General features: G+C 27.9%; 2 protein-coding genes across 2 annotated transcripts in view; one reads left to right on the plus strand and one right to left on the minus strand.

Moving 5' to 3' along the window:
• Positions 1-6,924: 6,924 nt before the first annotated feature.
• Positions 6,925-26,445, plus strand: part of LOC119669593 — a 59,597-nt gene continuing 40,076 nt past the window's right edge. Inside the window, exons 1-2 of the mRNA XM_038079560.1 lie at positions 6,925-6,995; positions 24,641-25,073. Coding sequence (XP_037935488.1) covers positions 24,906-25,073 — 168 coding nt within the window. The 5' untranslated portion in view covers positions 6,925-6,995; positions 24,641-24,905. The remainder of the gene's footprint in view (positions 6,996-24,640; positions 25,074-26,445) is intronic.
• Positions 16,390-16,728, minus strand: LOC119685032 (protein GVQW3-like). The gene has a single exon (XM_038099219.1). The coding sequence runs from the start codon at positions 16,726-16,728 to the stop codon at positions 16,390-16,392; it is 339 nt and encodes a 112-aa protein (XP_037955147.1).

The following is a 26,445-nucleotide window of genomic DNA, read 5'->3' on the forward strand; positions in this document are numbered from 1 at the left end:
ACTCCTTTTGTGGTCTTGAAATATGTAATATTGTAATTAGAACAAACGAACTAGAACGAATATTTTAAGGTGCATAGCTTCAATTTGCTACTATAACAATTTATAATTATTTAATGATATATCTATAATTATATATACATATAATTTATAATTTTTTCCCCCTTTTAATTTTTTTTTTCCTATTTTATATGAGAAAGAATATGCATAGAAATACTGAAAAATAATTATTTGAATACAATAATACTAATTTATTCAGTATTATTTAAATATTTTAAAATATGAAAAACTTTTGCATGAATACAATCATTTTATTATTTAATATATAGATACCATTATATTAAAAAAAATTTTTAAAATATTTGTGGTTTCCTCATATGATAAAGTGTGTACTTTTTCGGTTAGAAGTGAATATTATACCCACAAAGTATACTATTTAGTCCAAGATTACTTTCTGCTGTGGTTTGGTAAACATCTCAAACAAGAAACTAATTAATTATTTGTCCTTTATCTCTCTACACAAGATTAAATTAAGTGATATGGAATTTGTCCCCTTCTCTCCAGCATATTAAACGTATTAACAAAATACCATTTGTAACTTTTTACTCCAAGTTATAAATCTTTGGTGTAGCATACATTAAGGCGTACTACCAAACCAAACTTAGCATTTAGCAAAAAGTTTCTGTGGTTAACAAAATGCAAACACAAAAAAGATTTTTCCTTAAATTATTCAGACTTGTTCACATGTTTATGTGTAAATAAAGGCGAACATAAATGAGTATGTGTAAATGCACATACACATATAAGCAAATATTTTTAAAATGTAAACAATTTACTTAAAAGTAAAACAATGTCAATTCCCTGCCGTATATTTCTAAGCACATTAAGCCTATTTTTTTTTTTACAACCATGTGTCTCTTGTTTGCGTAGCTGAACACTCATACGAGCATACACAGGTGCTTATGTGACAAGCTACACACAAGTCAGACAGGTAAGCAAAAAACAAACACCAAAATAAGCAAGTAAACACTTAAAAACTTTTAAAATCGCTAGCTAAACTCACCTTCACCTTTATCTCCACAACAAAATAATTTGCTTAAGTGAGCAAAATATGCATGTATTGACACACTAACAATAATGCACACTCCAAGTACAAGAACAACAATTTGTAAACACATAACATCACGCGTAAAACTTAAGCAAACACACCTTCGCGAACAACTTCCATACCACATAAGTATGGCAGATCCCGTTTTGTGAGTGAGTAAGTGAGTGAGTGAGTGAGTGTCTTTTGACAGGCACTCACACATGTTGAAAATACTAAACACACAAAGCCGAGTACGCAAACAGAAACACAATTCGTATCAGCAACAAACGTGGGTTTCAATTTATAACAACAAAAAAGTATTAATTTCATTGACAAGGGTTACAATACGACCGAGCGTATGAGCTGTCGTTCAATTTTCCATTTCACGTGCTTCAAATACAAATAAAAGTCAAATACAAAAAACACAAACACAAAATGCAAAGCAAACGCAATACGAAATCCAAATTGTCGCGATGAGTGGCGAATAAAAAATTTTATGAAAAATTTAAAGTCAAAACTTTAAATTGAACTTTGCTTTTCTCTGCTTCAATTTTCAACTGAAAATGCACTGAAAGTTTTTGATATCGCATATTTTGAAGTTTAAATTCAGTTAAGAAGTGCAATTCAACGGTTTTTGATAAGGAAAGTTTTTAAAGTTTAACCATAACTATTTGTTTATATATTCCTAAGTTTATTTTATATGAAATTTGAAGAATGGATAAGCAAATTTATTCACATTTTGTGGTGCAATAACTAAATATAAATAATATATGTAGTACTTACGATTTGTATTTCGACAAAATTTTAATTTTAAAATATTCCTAGAATTATTCTTTAAATATTTTTTTAAAGAGGTTTTCGAACAGAAGTGAAACAACAACAAAAATTTATTTTTTAAATTATTTTAATTAATTGAATTTTTGGCTGACCATACAGCTGTTTCGAGTATTGCCAAATACCCTTCATCAGTGGTCTTGGAAATAATTCTTATATTTAATTATTCGTAAATAATTATTTTTGAGACTGCAAGTACCAGGAATCGAACTCGGGTCTTTCCAAATATGAAGCTCAGAATCAGCGCACCTTAACCAACTGATCCAAAGCCGTACTTGGCTTTTTATGTTCGCATATTTTTGCTGGAGTTTTGTTACTTCTTGCTATGAAAGTTTTTATTAACAATTTTACTTGCTGTATTTATATATTAGAACGAAATCATAAACCAGCTGTAGAATAATTGAATTAATTAATTAATTATATTTTTTATTTTTAATTGTTAAATTTCAAAACTATTCTATTCGTAGAGGCATTATTTGTTGCATGATTTGTTCTTTCTTATGTATAGAACCTAATCTAGGAACGTAATGCTGAGAAAGTCATGCTAATGTTACTCCACTAGTCGCACGGGCGAGAACCAATATTTATTGGCGAGAATCATATTTTTGTGAATAAGTTGTAATTTAAATATTTTTTGAAAAGAAAACGTGGACAAACTAGCCAGGAAAGAAGCAGCCATGATGGGGCCCGAACCTCATTGTGGACTAGGACATAGTACGCTCCTTTCTCTCATAAAAATAAAAGAGAACCATAATAAAAAGAATTACTGGCATAATATACCAGGATTAAAACAATCCAAATCACTTATTGGTACCTATAACAATAAGAAATATCAGGATTGTATCAAATTATCAAAAGAAAAACAGAATCAACACAGGTATTTTAACAGAACACTGTAAACTAAAATACCACCCTACGAGAATAGGTATATATATGGATGCAACGTATAGATTCTGTGAGGAGAATGAAGAGTCAGCCACACATGTGCTGTTAGAATGCCCTGCGCTAATGCCCATACGGAAAAGGCTCCTGAGAATTTACATCCTTACGGAAGAGATAATAAAACTCTGTAATGTAGGTCCTATACTACGTTTTACTGACACAAAAGGCTTAGAGACCTAAGCCCATAAGGGGCACAATAGACCCGACGGTCGTAGTGCCACAATCCCTGACAATAATAATAATAATTCTTTGAATTCATTTATTCATTTAATATGAAGTAAAATTTGATTTATACCTACTACATGAAACATCTTACATTAGTAGATCCTTTTAAGAGAATTTTTGTTGAATTCATATAGCTGACAGTAACCTGGTCTTAACTATACAGATTTTTTGAATGATAGCCTAAAGTGCCAAGAGACTGACAATTGTCTACATAAATATAGATAAGGTAAAGGTAAGGTAAGGTAAGGTATTTTACTCTGAAAATTGTGTGAGTTAGAAGCACTCAATTGTTTTAAACAAACATTTTACTGGTAAGTTTTTGTAATCTGTTTTGGTAATTATACTTTTGAGTGCTCAGCGGTGTTGCAACATCATTATTAACCAATCTTCATTAGAGTTAATTAAAAACTATGGTATTTGCTTGACAAGACTTTATTAGTACTTTATTAGTTCTGCGCTCAAAATACCCTTCCTTAAAGGTCACAATTGAAGCCTGATAAAATAATTATTTCGTGTGGTTTATTTAATAATTTTTGATACTTCTTATATAGAATAAATTTATTTGCATAAAGATTATTAAGACTGTAACATTTCATTTCATTTTTATTGCATATTTTCTACTTTTTGACTACCAAATATGAATCCAATTTAATATGAATTTTTTCAAATATTACAAAAGTTAAATAATAAAAAAAATATTTTTTAATTTAAATTTTTAAAATAATTCTACTTCTAGCCTGAATTTAAATTGTTTACAAAATTTGGCGGCATTGTTGTTATTTCCTGAAACATTTCAACGCTTTTCCACTGTTTATTTTCACAAAACTTTTTCTCGTTCTTTTAAGAATGTTGAGTTAATCTAAAATCTAAATGAAAATTTAAATTTCAAAAAAGTTTGTTGATAAGCTTATCATTCTAAGATAAGTTCAACCTTCTGCAAGTAGAAATTAATTAGAAAAATTGCATATTTAATATTTATACTAAATACCTACTAAAATGGAAATTGTGGTTATAATAATATTACATATTATTTTAAATCATATTATTTTTATTTAATCTATACATGCCTATATCGAACTAATCGTAGTGTATTCTGTCAACTTCCTGGTGGAGTAGTTTTTTCGTGGTTATTATCATCATTTTTTAAAGTGTGACTTATATATTTTACTTTTATTGGTATGAATGTGATTTTAATACGAATACTATAGTCCACTATGCTGTCATTTGAGATTAAGTATGATCAAAAATGCCGCAGAGGAATTTGACGCTTCTATTTAAGAATGTTAGCAGTTTCCGGAGCTCAATTTGCACATCGCAATATATGTTTGGACAAAAATTATAACCAAACAATATTAATAAATAAATAAATTTGGAAGTATAAAAAACAGATTTTGGTCAGCCTAAAATACCACTTTTTAAAAAAAATAAATTTTTGTATATAAAAATTCCTCACTATAAACCACTTTTTTTATCACATTTTACACTATATCATATATCACATTCAGTAAACTTAATTTTTTAATAATGGCGATATCTTTATGCACGGAATTTTTCAAAGCGTGAGTTTTCCTTAACATCCTCTTTATTATAATTTTATAAATCTATTAATATTTCACATCTTATAAAAATGTTATCGAATTTTTTAATTTTAAAGCGATTAGGTATTGACGTGTCAATGCAGTGTATTTTTTAACAATGAAAAAAATTAACTTCATGCAGTGAAAATATTTTTTATTTAAAAATGCTAAAAGATGGTAAATACGTAAAGAAAATTTTTCACCTTCAAAAATAATGGTTAGTAAGTGGGCTGGTTCGTTTAAAAAGTTCTAGTACAATTTTCGTACATGATCCATATGAAGTACGTAAAAAATTACACTAACACCATAAATCACCACAAAAATATAATTTTGGAAGATTGTAAATTGAATCAAAAAGTTTTAGTGAAAGGTGTAGGCATTTCATTCCACATAGTGAGCAATATTTCAAGTCATTCTTAGGGGTTTGAAAAACTTTGAATTAGTTTTATCATAATAGATTAGTTTTGAAGTAATCATTGTATTCCTCAATCGAAACAGAAAAATAAAGGGGAAAAACTATCAAGACCCAGTTTTTTGATATGATTTCTTAGTATTATCTACAAGATTACAAAATAGTGAATTTAGATTTTGAATGCACTTTTCTGGAACAATTATATGCATAAAATTATAGAATTTCGACATTTACCATCAAGACTTTGCAGCTGTCCAAACAATTATAAAAAACCACATTTAAAATCGGTTAAATAAAATACAAAGTGCTAGGATGCAATAGTGGGATTTACCTATTTACGTTATATATCACTCCCGCTAACTTCTGGTGTTTCTTTATAATATGTAAATAAAAATTCTTCTTATCAAGTTGATCCTTGTTAGTAATTTGCAAACCCTCCGAAAAATCACTATACAGCTGAATCAATATTAGAAGTAGTAAAATTTGAGAGATTGTCCAGCAAGTATTGTGGGCATATTTATCCACAAGAATATGGATTTAGGTGATATTTTATTAGAAAACGAATTCATATAATTCATAAAATATATTATTTGTTTTATTTATATTTGTTGGGTCAGTTGGTTAAACTGCGTTGACTCTGGGCTTCAAATTTGATAGGACCTGAGTGCAATCCCTGGTACTTGCAGTCTTAAAAAAAATTATTTACAAATAATTAAATACAAGAATTATTGCCAAGACCACTGATGATGGGTATTTCCCAATAATAGAAATAGCTGCATGGTCAGCCAAAAAATTCACTTAATTAAAATAACATAAAAAAGAATTTTTGTTGTTATAGTTCACTACTGTTCGAAAAACCTCTCTATAAATTTTGTTTTAAAAACCTAAAGATTGTCTTAAAATACTTTGTTTAATTTTCTTCTGAATTTAAGCCTTCCACTTAATTGATTTTAATAACAAAATATTTTAGTTTTGTATCTAAATATTTCTCAACATTTTTAAATTTTTCTAATGTTCATTATAGACAATAATTTTGTCTATGATAATTTATACATGTGTCTATTTAAAATGTCTATTTTTGTTACTTAAGCATGTAATTCTTCTATTAGAATAGATAAAATATTTCGTTTAGAGATTTATGTAATAAATTTCTATTAAAATTGAATTTAAGATACGAAAAATAAAACTCAAATAATGCAATTTAAGTAATCAGCTTAGTAAATATGATTTTATGAGAAACAATGTAAGGAATATTGAAAGATCATAATTTTATATTAGAATCGTTTATGTATATAGAAAACAAACACATAACACGAAATATGTTAAAACATTTAAAATAATCTCTTCAATATTTTCGTATCATAAAAAGTAATGGAAGCATCTTTTATTTGTGCTTAAAATTGAAATGAAATTCTGAAATTCTCGCATTCCACGAAGGAATTTTTCCAAGGAACTTCATATGAGTGCGCAAAATTTCATTACATCTGTTCGCCAATGTAGAGGAGCTTAGGAACACATATGCGAGAAAATTCCTAACATTCTAGGAAAATACTAGTAGAGTAGAATCTAAGCATACTGGCAGCGCTATCAACTCTTATGTAAGCCCTCGCTTGAGCCAGCAATAAGTCAAGCAAATGCTGCTAATTTCGTATATGAAAATTGAAAACAAAAATTGGCAAAGTGGAACCATGACGGCAGTACAAATTGAATAAATAAAATACCAACATTTAACATAAGCCAGCGTAATTTACTTTAATGTTCCATTATTATTTATTTTATTATTATTTTTTGTATATTGTATTATAACGTATTGTATTTCGAATTTGTATCTTTGCAGGCGCTGAGAGTATCTACGCCACAGTAGTATCGATTCACAAAAGAGTTCGACTCCGAGTAGAAAATAAATGGTTATTATTTTATGGTAATTATGCCCACAGTAACATTTATTTAAAGAGATTTCAACTAAATAAATGAAAATAAAAATATGAAAATAGATAAACAGAAATGTAAATAAAAATACAAACGAAAATCTGAATCTGAAAAGTAATTGAAAGTCGTTACTCGCAGTGTTTATTTTTGCTCCTACGCAGGCGATTTATTTACTAAGTGATGTGCTTCCCCGTAATTAATATTTTCGCTGCATTGTTGAGCAAAACTTTTATGGAAACAAAAATTTATTTTTATTTTTTTATGGATGTGACTATTGTTTGCTCAATAATGGAAAGAAAATACTTTATGAATTTTATTTACATTTTTGCTTGAATTGAATAGTCGTGATATTGGTGCAGAATATGCTTATGTATATTTACGAATTATATTCGTAAATATTTTTCTAAATGGTGATGGAATTTATTTTCATATTTAATATTCATATTTTATTTTTCAAAATATAATAAAACAAAAATTTCTAATAAAATTTGACTTCTATTACCCCGTTAATTGATGAATAGTTACTTACAGTTAAACTATTCAATCCAGTCAACAGAATTTTTAAAAAGATTTTTTTTTTTGAAAAATTTTATTATGGTCAGCCAAATTAATTAATTAAAATAATATATTAAAATAAAATAATATTAATATTAAAATAATAGAAAACAAATTTTTATTGTTATAGTTCACTACTATTCGATAAAACCTCTAAAAAATTTTTTGTTTGAACCACTATTACGGCTATATTCTATACTCATCTTCAGGCTACTATAGAATGACTATATGTTAAGACGACTATTCAAAAAAAAAATTTTTATAAAAAGGTTATTATTCAACTATTCACCAATTAGCCCGGTTAAAAACAAGATTATTATTAAAGAGTTTTTGGCTTTTAAAACATATTATTAATATCTAATATATGTATGAAAAATTGTAAATTAAAAAATAATATTATTGACGGTTATTTTGAATTTTCTGTCTATACTTACTATACAAGTACAGCATTAGAGTTATTTAAAATCAATCTACAATTTTATTTCAATATAAATATATCATAAAGGGTCATTCACTCAGTGATCCATTTCGGGAAAACGAAAAAAAAAATACGGTCATGATGCAGACTTCGTTCATATATTTGTGGTATATCAATATATATTTTTTGCTGTTTGTATTTTTGTGTAAAATACATTATTCAAAAAATCTCCATGCAACAACTTACAGTAGTGGAAAATTTTTAAAGTAACTTTCAATCACCCGGCGCGTAACTGGCAATAACTTTAGAATAACTTAACGGACGTAGATTTTTAAAACCACTTGACCATTGTCGACATAAACACGTTTGTATAACTGTATAGAAAAATCCAATAGTTAAATGTGTCTAGTCATATTGTTTCTTTATTTCTTCATATGTTGGAAATTATTACCCGAAAAACAGTTGTGAACCGACTGGCACAATATTTGAAAAATGTCTAATGCTGTTTGCGTATGTCAATGATATAGAAAAGATCACTTGATAACCGATAATGATCCGAAGACTTAGAAAAATAAGCGATATAAATAGGTCATGTAGTAAATGAGGAATAAACAAAGTACTTTCTGTCAACAAACAAACCTCCTGAGCGTCTTTAGACCCACGCCACTGTTGACAAATATAATTTCGAAGTTGTGACAGACTTGAAAACCACGCAAACATAAAAAATGCCCATAGATGTTACTTCGGGGTAAGTAAGCAATTGAGAAATAAAAACTATCTCGCAGAACAAAAATCACGCTATACAAGTTTCTTATCATTCCTGTCCTGTTGTATGGTACGGAAACCTAAAGAATAACCAACAGTGATGAGAAGGCGTTAGAAGCATACTAGGAGGAAAGTTTTCGGAAGATTGATGGTATTTTACGTGTTGGCAACAAGGTACGAATTATGTGGAACAATGAGCTGTACGAGTTACACGGTCACATAGACATAGTTAAGCACATAAAACTTACTTATATCATGCGAATGGAAGAATCTACTTTGATTCAGTATTTGCTAATGGCAAACGCGGTGCAGTTTTAGTGGAAGAACCTCTTGTGAACGCAATCAACAATTACATACTGATGACAGTAAACCACTGATTGTGATGGTTGACGGAAGCTGCTAGATATGACAAACAACGACTCATGTTTGTAATGGTCAACTTTGGAAGTATATAGTTCAATGCCAGATTGCATAATCTTCTCATCAATTCACATCACCAAAACGTGAAATAATATACTTGGGAAGTTTCTGGCACAACAGAGGTATGTCTTCCACATTTAATTTAGCTTCAAAAAAGAATTGGTGATCATATAGTTACATCAAATAGAATTGACATTTTGACAGTTGTAATAATACTCCGTCCTGAGGAGGAAACGTCTATATAAATATCTATAGACTATTATAAAGTAATAAAAATTAAAATTAATGTACAATTTCTATTCTCATCAGCTTTTTAACAACACTGAAAAATTACTTGTGACCTTTCACTGCTTCTTCGGAAATATCAGATATCACAATCTTGTTTGTTGATCTCAAACATAAAATTAGCACTTTTAATAAGATAAATTCGATGCGATATAGTAAATTTATATATATACAAAATCGTATAGCAAACATTATATTGAACTTATGATGGTTTGGATGATGGTTCCGTTTGACACGTCACTAAAACACTGGAACTAAATCAAAACCACAAATGAATAAAATATTTGAATAATATTTGTTAAAATATTTGTTTCATTCTCTATTTGTGAATAGATTGGCAAGAAAATAATAATAACATAATTAAAACCATATAACCGTGAAGTATGAAGCAGTGTGTCAAAATGAAAATTAGAAATATTTCCATAATTGCAATCAAAATTGCAGCTAATATTAAAAAATCATTATGGTGTTATACAAAGGACAGCCCACACTGAAACATAAAAATGAACACTATGCAACTAAAAATTCACCGGTATAATTAGGGATTCATAATTCATAATGGTAGTCACTCGAATGATTCACCCACATTTGTATTTACTTTCAGACCGGCAAAAATTATTTAGATTTAAATTAGGATAAAGAAACAACTTATTTTTTAAGTGATATTAGATAAGTATAAAAAGCAAATAGTAACTGCAAATAATCACATTTACATATTAATTAATCTATGAATATATTACTTTTTAAAAAAACATTGAAAGTATTATGAAACGTTTTAGAATTTAATATAAAAACATTAAAGAGAGATTAATTAATTTCTTTTTTTCTAACAACTAAAATATTTTTTTTTAATGAAACTTTAAGTAAATATGTATTTGTAGGTTAAAATTTGTATAAATTTGCCCTTGCCCATACATTAGTAACTAGACACGTTTTTATACTTTATGGCCCATTATCCTTGTTGGCTTAAGTATACTCATTTTAATTATCTCGCACTTGATTTAGTTGCTGTTATTATTATCTTGACGTAGTCTCATATATCACTTGTTTAGTCTGGCGCATATGCCTCGCACTACTTACTGAAGGTTGTCTCTTAGCTGAGTGGGAAATACGTGAACTGGCGTCAGAAATATTTGCCTTAAAGCATTAACAGCAGCACAACATGTTTTGTTTATATTTGTTTAGTTCACTTTAATCTTAGCAGCAGCCCCAGACCTTCTCACTGAGTAAATACACAACTCTTTATTTATTGTGCTTTGTATTTAGGAAGAGACTCAATGCAATAAATACGAAGTCAACATTAATTTTTGGTAGATTAAATGAGTTTAGTGAAGATGTTAAAGAGAGCATTTGTTTCATGTACTATTGTTAATGAACATTAGTTAGATTTTAAATACAATTATTTTATTAAAATAAGCTATTACTTATGAAATTAAGATTGGTTTTAGTTGACAAGTATAGGATGCTTGAAATTGTTAATAAATATACACTGATTTATTTTACACATAAAGACGAGTACAGTTTTGGAAGAGAAATTAGGTTTTTGTTGGTTTAAGTCTCGACATTCTATTCTGTGCAAATTACATATAAATATATTTCTTATCATACATCTAGTTATCAAACTCTGCTTTTTGAAGCCAACCTACATAGTTAAAAATATATTATTTTGGCAAATTTATATTTAGCAGTTCACCAAGTTCTTTATTTCGTTGGTTTTTTCTATTGAAATCTCTCCGTTTTCTGTCACACAGTTTAGAAGAAGATAGTGCAATTCTACGGCTACAGGTTTAGTCATTTCTACACCTTTTATAAGTAAAGATTATTTTATAAATAAAATAAAAATGATTACATTAATAATAATTATTATATTTATATTACAAAAATTATGTAAACGACTTCAAACTGCTTGTAGTCAATCTGCAGTTACTGATTATGACGTGAACGCTCATATATCGATTTTATTATCATTTTTCCTGCTATTGACTTAAATTTCTTGATGATAGATCGATCGAAGTGAGAATCAATTGTAATAACTAAATTTCTAGATTAAAATTGACTATTCTCTTCCTGACAAGCGATTGTTGTTTTAATCTTCTCAATAAATGGTACAAATCCTTTTCTTAGTAAAATCATCATGTACAATGTGCACTTAAATGTAATATATTTGTAAATAAATACATTAGTTTGGTTTACTAATTTCGCAAAGTACAAATTTGGGCTTTTCAATAAACTCCATTTATCGGTAAACACGAAATGTTTGTGGACGTAAAAGTCACCTTGATATACATATCAATCAATAATCTAAATCTTGCACTCAATATTAAGAATGATGATAGTATGAGGTCTAAATATAGACCACATATATGTTATAGACAGAAGAAGACTATTTTAAAAAACATAATTAATTTTTACAGAAAAGAAAAATGATTTGCTATTCTTATATAAAAAAGTTTCAGTTTCCTGATATCTACAGTTCAATAATGGAAGCAATTTAAAATTAAATCTTTCTGATTAATTATAATGCTTAACGATTTCTGCGGGAAAGGAGTTCTAAAATACTACATAATGCAAATTTTTGTTATTTATATCTCCCTTCACACATTTTCGCACCCCTTCTTTCCGCATAGTAAGTATGTTAAATATAATTTATCTCATTTGGGTATCATTTACATCAAGATATAATAGTCATAATAAATAGTATAATAGACATAATATCTTTGTGTATATTCCAAAGAAGTTGTGTGAACAGAGACATAGACAACTTTGAAAATAATAAAAGCAAAATAAAAAATAAACAAAATAAAATTATTATATTTATTGCAAATGTATAATTGAAAACAAATTAAAGCACAGTAATAAATCAATATAATTTATATACTGACATCCCTTAACCCCTTAAACTTTGTTATAATTGAACGAACATCCCTTCCCATTTTTGCGGCTAGAAATATTTCTACAACTCCCAAGGTATATGGATATGGGTCATTCTTTTACAAGCATAACGATGTTTGAATTCATCACCTCTGATTTCGGTAAATTTTTCTTTTATGAACTTCTTTTTTTAAAAAATATCTGTGTCACGTAAAAAAATTTTCAAGTTACAAAGATACCGACTCATGGGAATTTGAGAATTTACATTTTAGTTCAATATTTAAATAACCACATTACAATAATAGATGTAGATGTTATAATTGATTAAAATTGTTCAAATTTAATTACAAATATTAACTTTCAATTTAAAAAAATATTTTTTTAAATGTACATGAACAATTTCAATTCTTTATTTTTGATATAAATAGATCATGAAATTTTGTTAAAAAACCTAAATTTTACAAATACCATTATTTTAAAATTTTAATTCACGCTGTACCTCACATATTGCTTATTTGCACTTTATTTCAGTTAAATGAAATTTTGAAAAATATCTCACAAAACTATTAATATTTTATTTCTGTTTTGGATTTATCATTACATTTTTTTAAAACTTTGAAATAAATTGCTGTAAAAATGTATATGAAAGTGGCCAATAATATTCAACAAATGCAACAATCACTAATAATTGATGGAAAAAAATGTTTACTCAATTTTACCCAATATATAATAGTTCAATACTTATAAAACTTATAACCAATGTTAAAGATTTTAAAGATGACTTCAATATTTTAGTATGTAATATAAAATATAATTAAAATTATATTTTTTTATTAAATTTTGTGGGCAAAACAAAATTTGTTGATAAAAAGGTTTCAAGTTAATTGTTTCATAAATGTTTATTACGCAAAATATATGTTAACCACAAGAAGACATCAGTCAATATAATTACTCGGTGCACACACATTTACATACACACACAAACACCCAAACTGCTAATGGCTTACAACACACAGCACACATCAGACTTAATGGCTTTGTTTATGTTACTCATACGCAGTGTTGTGCGGTGTATGCATGTTACAAGCAATAAAAGCCAATTTTATGTTCTCCATCCACTCCACATTTTATTTTTATTTTCTTTTGCTTGCTTTTACTATTTCTTAACCGACATTTATGGTCATTATGTTATGCTTAATTTGTGTGGTTTTGGTTTTGTTATCCTTTTTGTTTTAGTTCAAAACAGTTTCGCCCATGACAGCTAAGGACTTATTTACAAAGTTGCAATTTATGACAGTCTTTTATATTCGCCTGTATGTCAGTGTGCTTCGATATTTTTGTATGTGTGTGTATATATAGTTATATAGTTAATAATGAGAAAGCTGAAGAAGTCATCGCGTTTGGTTTAAGTAGCAAAAATGTAGCCATTAAAAGTAGATAATTTTAGCTTTTGTTTATTTAATGCATCTTTTTCATATTTTCATATTTTCTTGGTGACTTCTTTTGTATTTGCCTTTGGTGTCTATTTAATCTTTTTGCTATTATAATCTTTTTATTCTTACGAAAGTTTGTTGGTTGGTTGAGTGTTTATAAACATAAAAAATTTGTTATGAAACTCTTTTTGTATAAGTGACGTAACTGTGTTTGTATTTAATCATACATCAAAGTTTTGATGGATTTCAATAAAGTTCAAATTATGGTCTCAGCTATATAGCATATATATGCACCGTAACACAAAAGTGTGTTCCTCGGACTAAAACAAAAGCTTTCCAAATCCTTAGCAAAAAAGTTTTTATGCTGATCCGTGTACTTTTCCTATTTATTATTCCCTTTCAGCATATTTAATGATAAAAGTAAACACAAAAATAAAGCAAAAGTGAAGGTTATTATTATGTTAACGAGCTTGTGCTATTAAACTTGAGCGCACGTTGCGTATGAGTGACATTGCATTTAACAGATTCATTAATAAAAAAAAAATCAATGTTCTTAAAACGAGTGCTTACATTTCTTTGTCATTGATGTTAAATAAATAAAGATAATATTAGTAAAAAGATATAGATAAAAGTTTACAATAACTTTTAATAGCAACCGTGTGTTATAACGAAAAATCTCATTAATAATATAATGCAATTATTGCAAATAAATAGAATATTACCGATTATTATTGCCTCATCACTACATTCAAGCCAACTCATGCTGTTTCAGTTATGTATTTATTTTTTAAGAACTTGTTTTTGAAAACTGCAAAATTAAAAACCGTACTTTTGAATGGTTTTATATAGTTATTTCCTACATAAATGTCAGCATGATGCAATTTGCTCTTTATTTAAAAACATTTTCGCACTTTATGTTGCGAAAATATTTTAAATACCACTTTAAATGTAGAAAATGTATTTGTTGAATATTTCTTTTTTTTTAACAAAATACTTTATTAAATATTTATTATTATCCAACAGCGCTTTTGTAAATAACTTTCAACCTTTGCGCCACAGGCTGTTTTCGCACGATTTCATACAACAACCAACAACAATTTATCAGAAAATTTATTTTACCGAATTTGTTTTTGAAAAAGAGTTTTACGTATTTTTATTTATCGAATAAATTGCCGACATAACTTAAATATATGCACCCAAAAATTATTACATAGAACCTGAGGGAAGAGGCTACTATGACGGTTTATATAAGAAAAGCTTTCATTCATGCATGTGTTTCTAAGAAAAGCAGAAAGATTGATTAATAATAGAACTTTCAGGGGAACCATATTTTTTCACTATTTTTATGGGAAAACAGTATTGTAAAAATGGAAGCACCTAAAAACGAAAACCGACTTAAAATTGATTTTTTGCTCGAATTCTAGGTCCGAGATTTTGCCGCTGAATATTTCTAGTGATATCATAAACTGTGTGAAACTGTAGGTATATAAATGAAATTAAGGAGTAGCATAAATAAAAAAATTGTATTATTATTCTCAAAAATCTTGTCCACTGTTTACTTATTTTTGAAAGCAATATGTATTATTCTTTTCATGTTCGATATATAATGATAGAAAAAAAAAAAGAAAATGAAAATCTTTTTTAATTTCCTTATTTAAACTTAATGATAACACTAGTTTACATATCATTTTTTCTAAAGACGAGATCAGCTGATTCTACAGTAAAATTTTTTATTGGCTCAAAAATTAAGATGAACTTCTTGTAAGGTCCACAAAATTTTTTTTTTATTCCTAAATACACGATATTTTGGGTTTTTCCGCAACAACTCTTCATATACGCTCCGCATCTTTTTCTGTAAACTTTTTCCCGAAATTTTTTTTGAAGTAGTAAAAGTATTAAACATCAAATAAAAACTGAAAGTAGTAGAAATATTATAATGTACATAATGGCGACGGTACTTAAGTACTTTATTTGATGTAGTACATGTAATATTAGCTTTTGTATTTGCTTTATACATTTTTAAAATCTTTGATTTTACATTTTTTTCCAATTTTTTTAACTTTAAAAGTAATTTAGACTACAACAAATCTAAAAAAAATTAATAAAAAAAATTGAATGAAAATTTCAAAACTAATATTGGATTTTCGACATTTACACAAAATATGTGTTTCTACGATATAGCAAAAATTTCCAATCGAAAATTTTTTGTTACGTATTAAAAGTAGAACTAAATCTCTATATTAAAACAATGCCAAATTTCATGTATTTTTGTATTTAATTTTCACATTCTGGTACATGTGTGTTCCAGTTATCCTTCTTGGAGCGAAATAAGTTGTTTCTCATATAATGCGAGAATAATAATTACTTACATACACACATACAAACTTCCTTTATATCAGCATTGCACCTATAAGTTTAATTACATAGGAGATTATTGTTGGTCCATTGTATGGGAAACAAATCCTTCTTACTATAAAAAGTATGATGAGAAGACACAGACACCTTGTCTTAACGACATTAAATTATTTTTTATTTTTCATCATAAAAATAGGAAGAGAAGGATCGTGAAGAAGATTAACAAATTTATAAATAAACTGATAATTTAAATGAGTTTAGTACGGCTGGATATTTCTAATGGTTCACGTTATGGGTTCTTTCAGTATTTTTTTTGCAAAAAAATCAAGGTGTTTTGGCACAAGTCGAGTTGCAACGCGTCTCATGCCCAATATATCATGTAGAATGTGGTGAACGAGTCTATTTGAAATGTTTAAGTCACGAGCAATCTTTCTTTCAGTCATACGACGATCTTCCAGCACAATTTTCTTGATTTTTGCCATGTTTTCTTCGGTATTTGATGTTGATGGACGTCCAGAACGAGGAAAATCTTCGATCACTTCCCGACCCTCTTTGAATGATTTATACCACTCGTATGCCTGTGTTCGAGACATAAAAGAGTCACCGTAAGTTTTCTGCACCATTTTCAATGCTTCAATACATGAAATTTCGTTCCAAACACAAAATTTCAAACAAACTCATTGTTCAACTGAATTTTCCATAGTAGAAAGCGCAAAATGCACTTGAGGTAGTCTCACATTAACAGCTGCTGTAAACAAACTAATTGACAAATGGAGCTCAAATTTGTACCATATATCATATACCAACATAACAAAAAACAAAAAAAATTTTTTGAAAAAGGTCTATTACTTAAGGAGTAGTTAACAAAGTCCTGTACTTTTTGAGCAGAACGTACATAATATTTTTTCGAAATTCGAATTTTGCAGAAGAAGTTTCCTTCTAATCGTTAATGTTTTCCTATTATTGTTTTCGTAAAGCATTAAATACATAGTTTGGATAAATCGTCTTTAAGATATTTGACACCTTTTGACCTGTATCGGTTAAGCACTGCATAGATACCTCTAAACTATAATTTTTTTTTCATTTCTAATATCTAAGAATTGTATTCATCGCATACAGAGGCCGAATTTGCATGAAAATCAAATAATGCATAGATTTTAACCTCTAGACTAAATTTACATAAACTTTTATATACCTATGCGATTTTTATATCAATATATATGTAGACCTATAAATGTAGGCTAAAAGTCTATAATTAGAAATTATTTTACCGATTTATACATGATACCGATTACTTGCACTGATATTTTAAAACCAGTGTCTTATGAAGAAGAAAAAAGATTAATAATACTGAAATTTTTTTAAGAATTTTTATAAATTAGGTATTTTTCTATTATCGAAACTAAAAAAGTCTTATAGGGGTTGTTAATAACAATTTTTTTTATAAATTTTAAACGAACTCCCTTTTTTATTTATGAAATCGAGAAAAATTAACACCATTAAAATGACAAAGAAAGCAACTACATCAACTCACCAGTAACGACTAATCCGTATTTAAACATAAGTATATAGTAAAGTATATATAGCTAAAAAAAATTTGTTGTCAGAACCTTTGCCTAACATTTATTATTTACACAAATTTTTCTCCTACAAATAACAATCTTTTTCTGACGTCACACATCTCAGTTTGTCAATTGCCGCTTATCACTTTAACAACAAAATAAATCCTTACTTTCCGCTTTGTAGTTTAGCTGTAATGAAATAATTTGTAAAACGCTTTAGTCCTTAAATTATTTAATTCAAATTGCATTAATCAACACTTCGGGTTACGTTTGCACGTATCAAAACCTCGCCCGAAATGTCATCCAACCACATATCGACCTCACCGCCATTAACCAACTGCTGGTGTCAAAATCCCTTCTAATAACACGCACTCAACCGACTGATAACGTGGTTAAGGACACGTTCACACAAGTGAAACCCTTTTTACCAACCCACTGTCAGCTTATGGTTTGCTGTGTGATTCGTAGTTTTTATTTTCGTATTCCGCTTTTGGCGAGAAAATAGTTATTTTCTTGTAGTCATTTTCTTCTTCTTCGAAAGACACAGAAAAACACACGAGTACATATGCCGGAGGAAAAGGACAATAAGTTCATGTGCAAAAATTGTTGTCTTTGATCGTCGTCCACAGCATTTAACGAGATTTAACGTAAGTTGAGGGGAAGAAAAAAATGTATTTCCCCAACGGTGGTTCACTTAATTTGGATTTAAATTAAATTTCTTCATTAAAGTGGGGAAGAAAATGGATCAACTGAAATTATTTGACCTGCGGTGACAGTGTTTTTATTATGAATATTTCCGGAAAAATGTTATTTCGTAGAAGCATTTCCACTTAAGTTTTTACACAATAATTGCTTCATTGTTTTTTGCAGAATTTTTCTCTTTGATATATAATGCTTAATAAATTTAAAGTTGAAAATAACTACTGTACTTTGTTTGGGTGGGGGGAAGAGGAGATTGGTGTAGTATGTGTGTGCAAGAAGATCTATTGTTATAGAATAACAACTGTGAATAGTTTTTACACTAATTAAGTTTTGTTTTTAATTATGTTTAATTAAATGCTTCTGTATTCTGTGTTGTTTACCACACTCCAGATTGTAACAAAAGATATAAATTACAGTTGGAATTCATTGTAATAAATTTTTGTGAGGATATAAAAATGTTTTTTTGGAATATAAATATATTATGAAATTATGTTACAACAATTTTAAAATAAATAATGGTGAATAAAATTATAATAAATTTTGCATATGAATTCGACATAGATTTAGGTTGCTTCATATAAAACTGCAAATTGCATACCTTTGATGAAACCATTCATATTATATGAATTCATAAAATTTAGATTGAGAATTAAATAAAATCAAATTTGAAAATCAAATATGAATATTTTAAGAATAAAACACACTAATAACAGGATGATGTTACCTTGAAGCCATTTCTATGTCTAGACATTGATTTTGGTTTTGAATTTGATACTTTAATTTATTCTTCTTGTCCAATTTAAAGTATTTGTTGTAGAAAATTCTTCAATTTATTCTCATAAATTTAATTTTATTTGGACAAGTTGTAGACATAGAAAAATTTGTCAAAATACACAAAAATGACCGTAACTTAATAGCATTAGTGAGAAAAAGAAAGACGCTGTCTTCCACTCAGAGTCAAGAATTGAAGTAATAGTAGTAGTCAAAAATTATTTTAAAATACATCATTTATACATCATGCACACGATATTCCACGGTAGTACCACCTATTGAGCTGATTTTCGATTATTTGACCGCACACAACTGTCAGTATCTTTGCTACTTCATGGTTGTATGTCAAGATACTTCAAAACATATAAGCAAAATAATTAACGCCATACTACAAGCCCAGTGATGAAAATCGCATTGCTTTGATGGTCAATTTACATCACTAAAATGTGTAATTACAGTGATTAAAGCCAAAACAGGGCATGTAATGTAAATGGTGGCACTATTCTGTTTAAACCACATATCTTCAATAACCATATCTTTAATTTTACGTTAAAACAATAAGTAGTAATACGGCTGTAGCAAATCGAGTTAACGGTTTAGGTTACTTCATTGTTACTTTACCATTTTTGAAAAAAGTGAGGGTATGTCATATTCACAAACTGAATGACACACGATATAGATACTTTTTATTAATACTATGGTCGTTCCATAATGAATTGAGGATTTTCACTGCACCTTATACGACAATAATGGCTTTTTATTATTGACCAAATGACTAATCGATTTTAGTATTAAAATAAACTCGATGTGAAATATTTTCAATAGGTTCATTTATTAATATGGCAAATCTCAAACTAAGTACATGATGACTTAAATGATAGTCCTGTTTGACCTATGCCACTGAAACGGTACTGTCAATTTAGAATTGCAAAATATATACCTGTTTATTTTCAAACAAATAGTACTATAACTATAGTCACTGTTTGACAAGTTATTAGCACAACTAGAAATTATAAATTAACAAACAACAGCAAATGTTAAGTAAGAACTCTTTTAAGCGAACACCGATGGGTAGTGTTACACATCTTAACATAAAGTTGTTGACATACATATTTGCTAAATAAAGAATAATATTCTTTTAAAGGAATGTATTCTCTAAGAAGAATAAAAACTGAAGACTAGCTGGCTTAAAATAAATCAAGATGTATTATCATTTAGTATCCTGTTATCAAAGTCTTTACTGTAGTTTATTTTAAAAATCCCTATAAAAATAATATATAATGAAATATATAATATATATACTTATATATACATATACTTAGTTTTTTTTTTTTGCTTTAAGTGCAATTAGTTTTATTGTATATGGATTTAAAACAATAAATAAAACAAACATAAAGCAATTAGTTATTAGATAACTAACAAGCAATTTAAATTTAACCAGATTTAAACGATTTCATCCGGTATTAAAACAAGTCTAGTACATTTCAATAATTTAAGTCCAAAGATCGCAAGGCCTATTGGCTCAGTTGACGCTAATAAATTCGCTTCAGCATTTATATGGCAACTAAGCCCTTCTTGGTGTACTTTGGTGTGAATTTCTTTCTGTACTGTTGACACTCCGAGATTACGATACAAGTCAGAAAATATATAAATGAAATAAAAATATTTAAATACTTAATATTAATTAAGTTTTTTTGTAACTATCAATTTGGTTTTTTTATTGTCATACTTATTAAAGAAAGTAATTCCTGTATGGACTTAAAAACACACTACCATTAATACAGCTGGTGTACCTATGAGATAGTGGACTATTCTTATTCTTAAACCTGTAAAAGGAATAACATTAATACCATTAATACAGCTGGTGTACCTACGAGGTAGTGGATTATTCTTATTCTTAAACCTGTAAAAGGAATAACATTTCCTGTAATATAATAATAACACATTAAATAAATAATATACAGATTTTGTAAGGAGTATCATGAACTTGTGGTATATACAATGACTGTTTTTTATATACTCAGACGTTCACCTCAAAACACTAATTTTTCCCTTCTTGTGTTAAATAATTTTTTAAATTTAAGAACAAAGAAAATATATACTAATAAAATGTAAGTTTTTATTTCTAAAAACATAATTCTTTTTTGCTAATACATGATTACGCAGATTTCAATTGTTTATTTATTTAAAATTATAAATTATTAATTAAAATGACTTATTCTGGCTTTATAATAAATCAGGAAAATTGATTATAAATACTTAGATTGCCACATTTAATACTTTTTAATAATCTTTAGCTATTTTTATATTCTTTTCTCATGACAATTTCAGTTTGACAGCCAACTTCCGCTTACATTTTGCAATAAAAGCAAAGAAATAATTTTCATAGCATACTTTGCGGCATTCATTTATAAATGTTCCATTTCGTGCTAATTGCGGGAATTATAAATGAAATCCCTGTCGCTTTTGACATATTCTGCTTGTTTTGCATGTTTAACAAACAAATAATTACAACAGAAGGAAAATGAAACAAAACAAAAAAAACACAATAAACAACAGTAAAATCAACAACTAATTTCTAATAAACCACAAATTGTTGCTTTAATTTGCGTCTTCACTCAATTCGCATTTATTGTAAATACGCACAAGTGCGAAGGACTCCCAATATTTCTTTCCACTTTAGTGTCAACAAAATAATCACAATTCTCTCCGAACATTAAGGACTCAAGGTCAAAATTAATGAGTTTTTGCCATACGGCTTCAGAGCGTGTTTGGCTCTGTGTGTTTGTCTTTTCATTTGCCGGTATCAATAGTGTGCGATAGCAGTATCCTTAATTGCTTTCTTGTGTTGAGACCCTGAATATATACACAAAAAAAAAACACATTGAAATAAAAACAATAATAGTAATAATACTGAAGGAAGTAAACAATTTTCAACAAAAGGATTCGATGTGAAAGCAATAAATAACGAAATGAGAAAATAATCAATTCCCTTAATATTTTATTAGTTAGCAGAATTTGATTTGTACAAATAAATGCTTACATTTGGTTAACCATAGTTTCAAGATTTATCATAAGGATTGCTAATGAATGTTTTTTCCAAGTAACCACAAAAATATATTCACCCCAAAAGAAATTGGATTTACATTAAAATAGATTTGATACTATCAGTGTTCATTAGCGAAGTTATGGGACATTTGGAATGGAATCTTAGATAAGTTTTGAGGTATTGCTTTGTAGTGTATATTGTACGAGTATAAAAAGTTGTTAATATTATTAGGAAGTTGATTGTGTTAGAAAACTTTTACAGATATGTTTTAAGTCATTATTACATACATTTCCCCCACTGTCTTTGCTATTACTGTTATAATTGTGATGAAAATAAATGCAACTCTGCATTAATGGAAACACCATATTCCTTCCAGTTCCAGTTCCTTCCAGTGCAGACTGCAGACTGCAGACTGCAAATTGCGCTTCGAACATAATACACAGTCCCATGGGTATGGCTTTTATGGGTGCACATTTGTATGAATTTTGAATAGTTTGCAGTGTAATAAAAACTGAGTTATGAGCATATAAACTGTCACATTAGTACGTGCATTTATTGTGCTTAAAGTTCGGCTCCTACGTCAACATTTTCATACAAAAGGTAAAAATATCTTTTAACTTACGAATAAAAATGTTGAAATTATTAGTTTAAGGTTGTATAATAAAGAGTTAGAAACGTTTTATAGGACATAAATTGCTATATAACTGAAAATAAATATTTTTATATGAAGTATATGCTGTTAAAATTGATATAAGTCCTAAAAGAGGAGAATAAAAAATGAAAGTTCAACATTCACATCATTTTAACTAAACAAATCTTAGTGTTTCGAATTGTAAGAAAAATTTTTATATTACTAAGAGTTTGATTATAAAATCTGTTATCAAGACTCTGGCCAAGTACACATGTGTTATAAACTTTCAGAAGGGCATTGTACATTCTTTTTACTGGGCTACTTATTTTTTAGAAGTTAGAGAGTTTTTGGCCCCAACATCTTCGATTTGGTTAAAATTTTTTTATAAGTTTTGTTTTTTTAAACAAAAACACTCCAGAAAAAATTATTAAGTTATTTTCTTAAAAGATATGGACCAATGGGGTTTTGAGAATTTGTATTTCAAACAAATTTTTAAATGGCAATATTTTTATCTCTGTAAACGACGAGAGACAAGTAAAATTTTTTGTATTATGAACATAATATATTAAACTTACAGTAAATAATATAATTAATTAAAACTGCTGTATATTTAATGATAAGTTAGTTCATGTCTTCGCTTTGCTTATAGATGGTTAAACTTTACATTTTGTCAGCTACTATCTAGTGCGTATCCCTAGATATAATCTAAATAGTCATTTCACATAGCACATTATAGTCACACAATCAGACGGCGAAACTGTCATTCGAGTTATTATGTAGTTATTCATTTAGTCTCACTATCAGACGGTGAACGTGTCATTTGGCTACTGAATTCGTACGAACTTAACTCCAAGTTAGTATAAGATAGTGTGTACAAACGAAATCAATCAAAGACAACAAAAAGAACTACAGCAATACATACAAAGAAAGCCTACCACAATTACTATATTTCCAGATAGAATCTGAACTTGCTTGACTCATTTTAATCTGCTACATTCTGCTATGATATATTCAAAAAATATGCTTTCCTGTCAATAATAAAGCTTTAATTCATTGAATTATAGATTTAACTCTTTGTTTGAAGGTTATAGTTTAATCTAACGTAATTAGACGGTAACTAGAATGAGATGTATGGTAGCCTTAATTATTTTGTTAAAAAATCTTCTCAAAAGATTACTACTTTAAAAATTTAGATGCTTAAATTTCTTTAAAATACCGGTTATAATTAACCACTAAATATTAATAATTGCAGTAATTTACATTATATACAAAAACTTTAATTTATTACCTTCACAATGCATAAAATGTTAGATTTCTATAATTTACAGAGCTTAAGACCTTTAAGGCCATTTAAAAATTGGTGTCTCTTAAAAAAAACATTTCAAAATTTTTTCTCAAGACACAGAGTTTTTTTTATATTAAAAAAGAGTTCGTAAACAAAATTACAGCATAGGTGATAAGGTCCAAAAATATTGGACCCTGTTTAGAAATTTAGAATAGTTAATTTATATGTTTACTTTTTATATTGATTATTCGGTACTTTGGGAACATTATAAGAACCTTCAAAACCCTTCCCACAGAAAGCTGCTTCAATCCAATATAAAAGTCATAAAGAAACTATTTTTTTCGGCATTTTTGCAAAATTTTTGATGCACCATACACATTTCTAATCTAATAGATAAATGAAAATGTCGAACGATAACAAATTTATAACGTAACAAAAAATTGCATATTCCTGTTTGATTTTAAGAATAATTCAAATATTTTTTTTACAATTTTCATAAAAATTTCTGAATAAAAATTTCATCATTTTTTTTTAGAGTTGCTGCACTAAGTAAACTCCATCCGCATATTGTTTAATATCTACAGATATTCGACAAAAATTTGGCAGTTGCAAGTGTAAAAATTCAGTGCATAAGTCACACACACAGATACTATTTCACTGAGACTCACCCAAGTGCGTGTGGATGTGTAGATATGTGCCTAGTCATGCATTCACCTATGTGGATTCGTTGGTACTGAAGTGCAGGGAGTGTAATAAATAATGCAATCACACATGAGCACTGAACGGGAGAGAATGTTGCTATGAAAACGAAACACAAAAGTTGCGTTGCTGCTGCTGCTGCCGCTGCCGGCGCTGGCGAAAAAATGAAATCCGTTATATTGTATCCGTATGGACCCTTGACGACCACCGGATGCTGTCGCATGTTGCATGCCAAAAATTTGGCCCTAACAAGTGCAATTTACACAATCGTAAGTAATTTTAAATACATAATAATAATTTGTACAAGCGAATGAGCGCTCAGTGCCGCATGAGTAGTTGGGTCAACATAGCGTATGAGTGATGTTAAATTATGAATGTAGTTATATAATTTATTTGGTACAGGTTTTTATTACACGAAAAAGTTGATTACTTCTCTGTAATTATATACATTTTATATATAATATATTTTTTTCCATACTCATCTTGAGAGTACTTTGAATTTAAAAATGACTGTGGACTGTTGTCGAAATATTGATGACACTTAATTATATTTTTTAAAAATAATTTAAAAAATTGCATATTATTTATTAATATTATTTAAATAATATATTAATTAGCTCGTTTAAAAATATTTAAATAAAACTTAGTAATTAAAACAATTACTCATAAAATTATCAGAAAATTTTATAAGAAATAGTTTAAACCGTTTTTTGTGTATTTGTTTATTTGATATTTTTCGTAAAAGTGTATTTTTGTATCAAGTATCTTTCTTTTAACAAAATAACTTTTAAAAAAAAATTTTCATTGCATTTAAAAATTATTAACATTATTATAATTTTATGCAGTAAATTCCGAGAAAAAAATAAGCTTAACAAAACTATTTTTAAATATTATAATTTTGATGTTATACCTGTGATGTCACCTCTATATTAAGTAAAAATCTACCCTACTTAAAATTTTTACTTGAAAAGCAAATCTTAATTATCAAGCTTCAATGTTATTACTATAACACATTTTAATATTATTCAATATTATCATAATATTTATGGTATTGATTCAGTAGATAAATAGAAAAAAAATTTTTATTTTGTTTATATTTATTTTTTCAAAAACAAAAACCGAATATTTAAGTCCAGTATCGATCTTAATTGTTGATATAATATCGCTAGGACTACACTTAATTACAATCGCAGGGTTTCTCCCTGGCCCAGGTTGACTTTATTTAGAATCACACTTATCCCAATCCATGTTGCTCTTAAACCATCCTCTCACACCACCATCATCTACCCACATCCTAATCCTAACAAATATGTTTACATATTTTTAATTCCTGTGATCATGTGATTTGCTCGATAGATCACACCAGGTGACCACGAACAACCTAATGTACTTGTTGATTTGCCGGACTTCAGTTCGAGTTTTGTTTTATATTATTTTATAATATAGAATATTTAAATAAAAACAGTAATTTTGTTTGTTTAAATATTGTTATAAATAAATAAACTAAAAATATTTTTATTTAAAGTTCAAAACATAAAAATTTCATTAATCTACATTATTACAGTTTCTTAGGTGAATAGACGACTAGTTTGAAAATTTTTTACTCTAGCTTGACGTTTGTCAATTTACATAGGTTCTAGA

The sequence above is a fragment of the Teleopsis dalmanni genome, chromosome 1 (assembly GCF_002237135.1).
Source record: "Teleopsis dalmanni isolate 2A chromosome 1, ASM223713v2, whole genome shotgun sequence".
Classification (NCBI taxonomy): Eukaryota; Metazoa; Arthropoda; class Insecta; order Diptera; family Diopsidae; genus Teleopsis; species Teleopsis dalmanni.